The 10355-nt window shown below is 45.3% G+C and overlaps 1 protein-coding gene across 2 annotated transcripts in view; it reads left to right on the forward strand.

Moving 5' to 3' along the window:
- Window positions 1-9457, forward strand: part of pappaa (pregnancy-associated plasma protein A, pappalysin 1a) — a 91114-nt gene extending 81657 nt beyond the window's left edge. For both annotated transcript variants that reach the window (XM_028602483.1, XM_028602484.1), the window contains exon 22: window positions 8444-9457. In XM_028602483.1, coding sequence (XP_028458284.1) covers window positions 8444-8548 — 105 coding nt within the window. In that variant the 3' untranslated portion in view covers window positions 8549-9457. The remainder of the gene's footprint in view (window positions 1-8443) is intronic.
- The last annotated feature ends 898 nt before the right edge of the window (window positions 9458-10355 follow it).

Below are 10355 nucleotides of genomic sequence, written 5' to 3' on the forward strand. Positions count from 1 at the left end.
CATTAAGATTTGCTTTCTTTTCCACTACAATGCAATGCTTATGGCAAATCACAGAATAAGCAGCAGCATACCATAGCTTCCTTTATTTCTAACTTTTCTGTGTGTATCTGTGTGGGGAGTAGGGGGTGAGGGTGGAAGGGGCAAAGTACATCAACTCCCCACAGTTTTTAGGGGGTTTGGCTGTTTGCTGATGCCAAGTTCTTACACTTATTTTGCCAAACTCAGGTATGTGTTATTTTGCTCTTAAGTTGCTTTCTCTCCGTTCTAATCATATCCATTAAAACATTCTCTTCTTACTGTGTTTCTTTCTGTTTTTCTCATTCAGAAATCTGTTCAAGTTTTAAATTTACAGTAAATATTTTTTCCTCAAAGACTATAGCCTCTTTACTCAATGGTTCAAGTGACTGATTTAGTTTGACTATTGATTTTAATTTTTGTGATACACCATGACCGAAGTGACAGTTCTGTTGTGCAAGGTTGTTTGGAATCATGAGACTGCAGGTGCAATCAAAGCTCACTGTTTGTGTTCCTATACGTTCCATTTTGCTTTGCAGTGCTTTGTATTGTCTGTTTCCTAACACATGTGGACAGAAAATATTGCATTTTAAAAGGATATATATATATATATATATATATATATATATATATATATATATATATATATATATATATATAAACAACCTTAGTAAAAACATATACTATATTATACTATATTCCCTGAAGACTGACAAAATTGTTGCTAGTTGTAATTCACTCTAATATTAACTGTTACTTGCTAATGAATAGTGTGTTATACTGTATATCCCTAGATGCCCTTTCCCCAGGCTTGTGCCCCTTACACACCGTCTTCCCTTTAAGCACAAGCCTGACACGCACATACTGTACACACAAAAATTAGAGGAACTTTGTGTTATTTTGACCTGTTCCTGAGATGGAAGGGCTTTCATGTTGCAGTTAGTGGGTGTCCTCCCCCAGCCCTGGGACATGGAGGCAGCATGAGGGCCCCCAGGCTCACAAGGCCAGCCACTCCCATTTCCCAGCCACCCTGAGAGAACCCTCAAGTCAGGGCCAGATGTGGCAGCTGGCCCAGCCACCCTGGAGGTCAAGGTCAAAGGAAACCATGTCAAATTTGCCACCCACCATCATTTTCTAGATAGAGAGATAAACAGAAGTGGCCTTGGAGGGGAAGTAAGGTGTAGTGGGAGGGGTAATGGGAATGTGTGCTGCAAGAGAGAGGAGTAATAAAGCAAGTAAGAGACTCTAAGGAGACAATGTGAAAGTGGTGAGAGATAGTGTAATTACTGAGAAAGTGTCAGGTGGGAGCGAGGAACCCCACGTTCTTGGTGGAAACACTGTTCATGCGGTTGACAGCTGTTTCTGAAGTGTGTCCGGCCATCGGCTTGTAAAGTCGTCACATGTAGGCCTCATTTTCTCAGAGGAGTCTGGGCACTACCCACAGGCCCTCACATGAGGAACACCCCCCCACCCCCCACACACACACACACACACACACACACACACACACACACACACACACACATACACACACAAACAATTTATTTTATACCCCATTTCAAAGGGGAGCCTGCGTCACTGCTCCTCATTGACTAACATGCTCCCCCATGTCCTTCCACAGACATGCGGTCAACAAATCACTGAATCTCAAAAACTATTGGTGGTGTTTCCTGTGTGCGTTTACCACCAACTAAAACATTTTACATTTACTTTATACTGCTTTTCAAATAAAAATGTGCCTAATTTCATGACATACTTTTAGTAAAACTAAAAGAAAGTGATAAGTTATGAGAAGGTCTCGTTATTTTTTTATTTATTTCAAATCTTAGAAGATGTGATTTTAGATAAATATGTCAAATTTGCAACACAGCACTAAACAATTTCTTCTATAAAAACAGACTTGGAGATTGTGAGTGAGTCAGCTTCAAAGTTCCAAACTTTGATGTTGATGGTGTGCAATATAAGGGACACTATTATCAAGGATGCATCTTTGTGGATGGGACATTCTCATTACTTTCTCATTTTAATGCTAATGCATTAAATAATTACCTAACCTGACTAACCCTCCCAGATAGTATTAGCTCATGGTGAAATTTGTTTGATGGCATTACAGTAGTAGTCTGGGTACTTATACAGCCACTACTTCATATTTAAATAATAACCCCCATGACCCTCCCCTGGAAATGACTCCTCCCATAGCAGCCAGACAGCTTTGAACTAATAGCTATGTTTGGCATGAGGCACAATGTCAGCTAAGTAGCTGTGTTGGTTACAGTGGCCAGTATTGTTGTTACATTTACATTGTATACAGAGATCCATTGTGCAAAAAAGGCAATACCACTCAGCCCTAACAAGAAAAAGCAACACCGCAGGCACCGACACATTGATCTGATAAGCCACCAGGACACAAATGCAGACATGCCCTTGGTCTGCTGCCTGCCTTCCATGACTTGGACCACGTGTGTTCCTTGTTTGGCCTGGACACATTTTGTGTACCCAAACAGCTGAAGCTGGCCCCCCGAGAGGCAAGCAGACAAGGCAGCAGCAGCTGGTGCTGGTGACGCATTGCCAACGTTATCCAATGACGTCAAACACCAGGGGCAATGGCCAGTGATCTTCCACAACTATTTACACCTACAGTATTTTACTTTGACATCAGACTATCAGAGAAACTGGGATATTCTCTATATTCTCTGATATTCTGAGATTGTGATATTTTATAGGTCTGTAAGAACTGAGATTATTTCTGATAACCATTTCAGTCAAATAGTTATATAAAAATAAATTATATAAAGTTATATAAAAATTGAGCCTCTTCCTTATTTCACCAGTAAATTCCTGTTAAACGACAAAAATAACCACTGAATAGGAAAATGGTATTTTACAATAAAATTGAATGCAGCACGAGGCTGTGGAGGCGAGTTTGAAGTGAACGCAACATATGTGTTGTTATTCAGACAACAGCAGCTGCAGACTGTCGTACGTCCCCCTGTTGGAATCCTCTACAGTGAAATACAGACAAACTTTTACACCGTTTAGCTGTCAGCATTTTAACCGTGTTTAATCCAGCTGCTAGCTAACAGTAGGCTAACGTTACCTGCTGTCAGGTGTAGTGTTAACTAGCTAACGGTAGGCTAACGTTACCTGCTGTCAGGTGTAGTGTTAACTAGCTAACGGTAGGCTGACGTTACCTGCTGTCAGGTATAGTGTTAACTAGCGTCCCGTGCAGCGATGTTTCGGTTGCCTCTAACGTCTGTTTAGGAGCATCAGAGAGAAGCGCAGGCATTGAAGTGGCACCGAAATCCGCGTTGCTATTCTGTCCGGTAGATAGCGGTCGTTATGGCACCGGTCGGTGCCGTATTAGCACTGGGTCTTGGTACCCAAGTAACAGCTGAATATTCTATCTCATGATGGAAAAGTAGAGACAATTGTAGACGAAAATGAAGAGAGATTTTATCTTAGTTTTTATTTTATGCAAAACATTTTAGTCTCGTCTTTTTTCGTCAACAATAATGCATGTTAATTTAGTCTTAGTCAGCGTTTTTGGACAATGGCGCAGTCTCGTCATCGTCTCGTCTTAGTCATGGAAAAAAGGTCGTTGACGAACATATTTAGTCTCGTCTCGTCTGACAAAATTAACACTAACGCCAAATGCACCAAAACGCTATATATATATATATATATATATATATATATATGTCACATACATTCATACCATGACAAGAATTTTCGCTTCTCATTGGCTGTCAGGTGTCCATTATTTTCTTTTAACTGCAGACCTCCAACACAATGTATTCGTCTTTTGTCGTTCTAAATTGATGCCACAGTTTTGGCAACACTAGGCTTCAGCGACTGACAGTTTAGCTCTGAGTTTAGGTACACTGTGTACACAGAGTTTGTGTACCCATTACAAAATGAGACAAATGGCCTAATGAGAACCATGCCAAATCTGGTCTACATCAACTATTAGGAGAAGAGAAAGAGAGTGGGCAAGGTTGTGTGTGTGTGTGTGTGTGTGTGTGTGTGTGTGTGTGTGTGTGTGTGTGTGTGTGTGTGTGTGTGTGTGTGTGTGTGTGTGTGTGTGTGTGTGTGTGTGTGTGTGCGCGTGTGCATCTGACAGAGATGGGTAAAGCTAGGTGGTGTATGTCCACTGGTTATTATATAATTAAAAAATATCTCAATTCATACTTTTTTCTAAAATTTTGATCACATGTTCCATTCAAGCTAATTGAGTGGTGGCACCATTACAACATTTGGGAAAATATTAAATGTCTGACTCAAGTGACTTTAATATAGAGGAACAACATCCACAGAGGAAGGAAGTCCGTGTGGATGGGTGGGTCAACTAAACATTGGATTAACAAGGGAGACTGTCATTTCCCACTTCCAAAGGACAGTCAACGTTGTTTTAAAAAAATCATGACATGTTAACATGACAAAGAAGGTCCCTAACCTTAAAGGGTAACTACCATTTTTTTCATCATAAAATACGCTACGTTGACAGACAGAAACTAAATAAAACTATGAAAAGCCGTTTTAGGTCGCCTTTCCACTTTTCCAACCATCACAACTCTAGTTTTGGTTTAAATAAACACATAGTTTACCAATCCGTGAACCATCACCTTATCGTGGTGGAGAGGTTTGTGTGTCTCTGTGAACCTGAGGGCTGTGTTGTCTGGAGCTTTGTGCTCCTGGTAGGGTCTCCCAAGGCAAAGTGGTCTCAGGTGAGGGGCCAGACAAAGAATGGTTCAAAAACCCCAATGAAAAAGCTAAGCAGAGATGGAGTGACCCTGCCCGGAGGAAGCCCGGGGCCCCCGTCTGGAGCCAGGCCCAGACGGCGGGCTCGTCGGCGAGTGCCTGGTGGCCGGGTTTGCCACGGAGCCCGGCCGGGCACAGCCCGAACAAGCTACGTGGCAACTCCCTCTCCATCCCATGGGCCCACCACCTGTGGGAGGAACCGTTGGAGTCGGGTGCGATGCCACATGGGTGGCAGTGAAGGTCAGGGGCCTCGACGGACCAGACCCGGGCGGCAGACGCTGGCTCTGGGGACGTGGAACGTCACCTCTCTGTGGGGGAAGGAGCCGGAACTGGTGCGGGAGGTGGAGCGCTACCGGTTAGATCTGGTGGGGCTTACCTCTACGCACAGTCTTGGTTCTGGAACCATACTCCTGGATAGGGGTTGGACTCTTTTCTTCTCCGGAGTTGCCCAGGGTGTGAGGCGCCGGGCGGGTGTGGGGATACTCACAAGCCCCGGCTGGCGCCGCTGTGTTGGAGTTTACCCGGTGGACGAGAGGGTCGCCTCCCCACGCCTGCGGGTTGTGGGGGAAAACTCTGACTGTTGTTTGTGCATATGCACCAAACAGGAGTTCGGAGTATTCGGCCTTCTTGAGACCTTGACTGGAGTCCTGCATGGGGCTCCAGTGGGGACTCCATTGTTCTGCTGGGGGACTTCAACGCACACGTGGGCAATGATGGAGACACCTGAGAGGCGTGATTGGGAGGAACGGCCTCCCTGATCTAAACCAGAGTGGGTGTTTGTTGTTGGACTTCTGTGCTAGTCATGGATTGTCTATAACGAACACCATGTTCGAACATAGGGATGCTCATAAGTGTACCTGGTACCAGAGCACCCTAGGCCAAGGTCAATGATCGATTTCATAATCGTTTCATCTGATCTGAGGCCGTATGTTTTGGACACTCGGGTGAAGAGAGGGGCAGAGCTGTCAACCGATCACCATCTGGTGATGAGTTGGGTCAGAGGGTGGGGAAGACTCTGGACAGACCTGGTAAGCCCAAACGTGTAGTGCGGGTAAATTGGGAACGTCTGGAGGAGGCCCCTGTCCAACAGACTTTCAACTCACACCTCCGGCGGAGCTTTTTCGTGCATCCCTGTGGAGGCTGGGGGCATTGAACCCGAGTGGACAATGTTCAAAGTTTCCATTGCTGAAGCTGCGGCGAGGAGCTGTGGTCTTAGGGTCTTAGGTGCCTCAAGGGGCGGTAACCCACGAACACCGTGGTGGACACCGGTGGTCAGGGAAGCCGTCCGACTGAAGAAGGAGTCTTTCCGGGATATGTTATCCCGGAGGACTCCGGAGGCAGTTGCAGGGTACCGAAGGGCCCGAAGGGCTGCAGCCTCTGCCGTGAAAGAGGCAAAGCAGCGGGTGTAGGAGAAGTTTGGAGAAGACATGGAGAAGGACTTTCGGTCGGCACCAAAGTGCTTCTGGAAAACTGTTCGCCACCTCAGGAGGGGGAAGCGGGGAACCATCCAAGCTGTGTACAGTAAGGATGGGACACTGTTGACCTCAACTGAGGAGGTAATAGGGCGGTGGAAGGAGCACTTTGAGGAACTCCTGAATCCGACTAATACGCCCTCTATGTTAGAGGCAGAGCTGGAGGATAATGATGATGAGATCCGTCCAGAAATGCTCAAGGCTCTGGGTGTGGAGGGGCTGTCCTGGTTGACACGCCTTTTCAACATTGCGTGGAAGTCTGGGACGGTGCCAAAGGAGTGGCAGACTGGGGTGGTGGTTCCCCTTTTTAAAAAGGGGGACCAGAGGGTGTGTGCCAATTATAGGGGTATCACACTTCTCAGCCTCCCTGGTAAAGTCTACTCCAAGGTGCTGGAAAGGAGGGTTCGGCCGATAGTCGAACCTCGGGTTGAGGAGGAACAATGCGGATTCCGTCCTGGTCGTGGAACAACGGACCAGCTCTTCACTCTCGCAAGGATCCTGGAGGGAGCCTGGGAGTATGCCCAACCGGGTCTACATGTGTTTTGTGGATTTGGAGAAGGCGTATGACCGGGTCCCCGGGAGATACTGTGGGAGGTGCTGCGGGAGTATGGGGTGAGGGGGTCTCTTCTCAGGGCCATCCAATCTCTGTACAACCAAAGCGAGAGCTGTGTCCGGGTTCTCGGTAGTAAGTCGGACTCGTTTCAGGTGAGGGTTGGCCTCCGCCAGGGCTGCGCTTTGTCACCAATCCTGTTTGTAGTATTTATGGACAGGATATCGAGGCGTAGTCGGGGTGGGGAGGGGTTGCAGTTTGGTGGGCTGGGGATCTCATCGCTGCTCTTTGCAGATGATGTGGTCCTGATGGCATCATCGGCCTGCAACCTTCAGCACTCACTGGATCGGTTCGCAACCGAGTGTGAAGCGGTTGGGATGAGGATCAGCACCTCTAAATCTGAGGCCATGGTTCTCAGCAGGAAACCGATGGAATGCCTTCTCCAGGTAGGGAATGAGTCCTTACCCCAAGTGAAGGAGTTCAAGTACCTTGGGGTTGTGTTCGCGAGTGAGGGGACAATGGAGCGGGAGATTGGTCGGAGAATCGGCGCAGCGGGTGCGGTATTGCATTCAATCTATCGCACAATAGAAAAAAAAAGAGAGCTTAGCCAGAAGGCAAAGCTCTCGATCTACCGGTCAGTTTTCGTTCCTACCCTCACCTATGGTCATGAAGGCTGGGTCATGACCGAAAGAACGAGATCCAGGGTACAAGCGGCTGAAATGGGTTTCCTCAGGAGGGTGGCTGGCGTCTCCCTTAGAGATAGGGTGAGAAGCTCAGTCATCCGTGAGGAGCTCGGAGCAGAGCCGCTGCTCCTTTGCGTCGAAAGGAGCCAGTTGAGGTGGTTCGGGCATCTGGTAAGGATGCCCCCTGGGCGCCTCCCTAGGGAGGTGTTCCACGAGGGATTATATCTCCAACCTGGCCTGGGAACGCCTCGGGATCCCCCAGTCGGAGCTGGTTAATGTTGCTCGGGAAAGGGAAGTTTGGGGTCCCCTGCTGGAGCTGCTCCCCCCGCGACCCGACACCGGATAAGTGGACGAAGATGGATGGATAGTTTACCAATTTACATGTGACAATATGTTGGCTCTATATACGCTAACAGTATTGTTTTTTTTAAATGGAGTCTGGTGGGTTTAGCGCTAGCGACCTCAGAGGTGTTTCTGGTTAAACAGAAAGGTCTTAAAGAGTCTTAAAAAGGCCTATCTCTGTAGGGATCCTTTCCATAATGTTGTCAGACATAATAATGAAACAGAATAATAATCTAAGCCTTTCAGTTGCAAAAACAGTACTTTTAGTGGACAACTGATAATGCATAATATGCCCCATACGGTTACTTTGTAGCACGGTTCAAGGCTGCCGCTTACAGCGTTCACGCTTAATACTGGACCACTGCCAAAGATTGTTGTTCCTATCAGTCACTTACACACAAAAACATGGGAAAATAGGTTCCAGGTTGAAAAAAGCGGTAGTTACCCTTTAATTAAGTGGTCATTTTAACCAAAACCATGATCTTTCCTTAATCTTAACCACATTAGTTTTTGTACTTTAACCTAACCAAACCTAAACCATAGCAGTGTAAGATCAGAAAATGGTTTTATATTTTTGAAAGGACAGCTTTATGAATGCAAGTATCTTTTTCTCTCCCACTCAGGTGATTCCATTCCCCATGTCCTGTGACATACGGGATGAGTGCTCCTGTCGGGATCTGAATGCTATAGAGAACAGAAAGGATGAACATGTCTATTCCCTGGGGTGACCAACCTGAGGAGGGACCTCTGTTCAGCGTCCCAGGACCCTTGCTCCAACACGACACAGCCAGAGTGGCCGAGGCAGACCCCTCCTTCATCCTCTTCTCGGCCTCCAATTTCCTGCCTGCTGCTTAACAGGCATACCTCTCCATTCATACTGCAACCCCAACCAGTTGAAATGCCTCTGCCTCCACATCACAGAAAGATCTAGAATAGAGGATGAGACTCATGAGACTCCACAGAAAACTTCATTTCTCAGCTAAAAGGAAAGTAACCCTGCAATATCATTTAAAAAAAAAACATATATAGTAAGGAGAAAAAACAAACATGAAACAGACTTTTTTTTTTCAAGAAGAAAACAAACAAAACCTAAACAAAAACATAACCAAGCCTAGGTTGCATGCCTTTTGTTCAGTTTTGTGCTGGCTTTGGTGTCTATTTTAGTGACCTTGCTCTACAATCACATGATTGAACCAAAAGTAAATCAAAATGTGCAAGTGGGGGATTATGTTGATGTTGGCTCTGTGTTTTGCAAATATGAAGGAAATCAAGACAAATGTTAAAAAAATAATCCTCAAACACTTTGAAGGCATGTTCAACATTTTTTCTGGGGGGCTAGACAATTGTGCTTATATCATTCCTGGTCTCATACAGGTCAGACATCCTGACTCTCGATGTCCTTTTCAGTAAAGTGTTTCTTCATAGGCACATCAGAGGCTATAGAGGTTATTCCTAGCTTGGTGAGGAATGAGACAGCCATATTGTTTTAAGCCACAGATTCAACACAAAAGCCAAAATAAAATGCACATAAACACACACAAAAAATGGCAACTAATTGTTGACCAACCACACACACAATTTCCTAAGACAATTTTATACTTAGATCAAAATCCTGAATGCATAATTAAAGCATTTTTAGCATGGCTTCTGCTACTGTGTTTGCTGCTACTTGCCATCTTCATATCATCATATCTTATAGGGGTAGACAGCTTTGTCTGCCTTGCTGCTTACAGTATCTCTTTATAGCATTCATTCACACTTGCATGTTAGTCCATAATACTTTCAGAGAATACATGTTGAAAACACCACATATGAAATGCACTAAAAACCTTAAAAAACCCAGAACCTCACATGTCATTCCTGTTTAACCCAACAGATCAAGAAAAATACTACATACATTGACCACAACTTAAAGAATGTCATTGTTAACACCTCACTTCGGCTTGGGGTGATTTTAGTTTCAGATTGAACTACTCCCTCATAGTGCTTAATCAGAAGTTTGTTACCTCAAGCACAGATTCAAAAATGTTTAAACTGAAAATAAAATGACCCCAGCCCTGTTCAGAATGTAGTCAATGCTTGTCAGGAGTCTGTGGCTTTTTGGATCGCACAGTACTGCACAGCAAAGTCACGCAAGAGTACAGCATTAAAGGGCTGGATACAGGCCATAGCTCTTAGTGAGAATCAGTATTGGAGGAAGGAGACCACATCTGACACACATATCTCTCATTCTCTCCCCTCCCAGTAGTATTGGACCCTCAGCTGTAGCTCTGCAGGCAACAATGCTATACATGAAAATGACATTTGGATGTATATGTCAACACAACACTTGCAGTCACAAAATGATCAAAGGTCCCTGAGATTCTCTGCTGGTCTAGTGTTTAAGTAATTAATTTAACCGTTACATTTTTCTCTGCAGTAAAAAGTGCCCATGGTTGTTCTGATCAGCACTTTTCAGTATTGTGAACTCGGGTCCGTCCCCACCAATTAACTTCAATAGATTATATGGCTGCTACAATAGCGTCGTATTTTGTT

This window comes from Perca flavescens, chromosome 16, assembly GCF_004354835.1.
Source record: "Perca flavescens isolate YP-PL-M2 chromosome 16, PFLA_1.0, whole genome shotgun sequence".
In the NCBI taxonomy this organism is placed as follows: domain Eukaryota; kingdom Metazoa; phylum Chordata; class Actinopteri; order Perciformes; family Percidae; genus Perca; species Perca flavescens.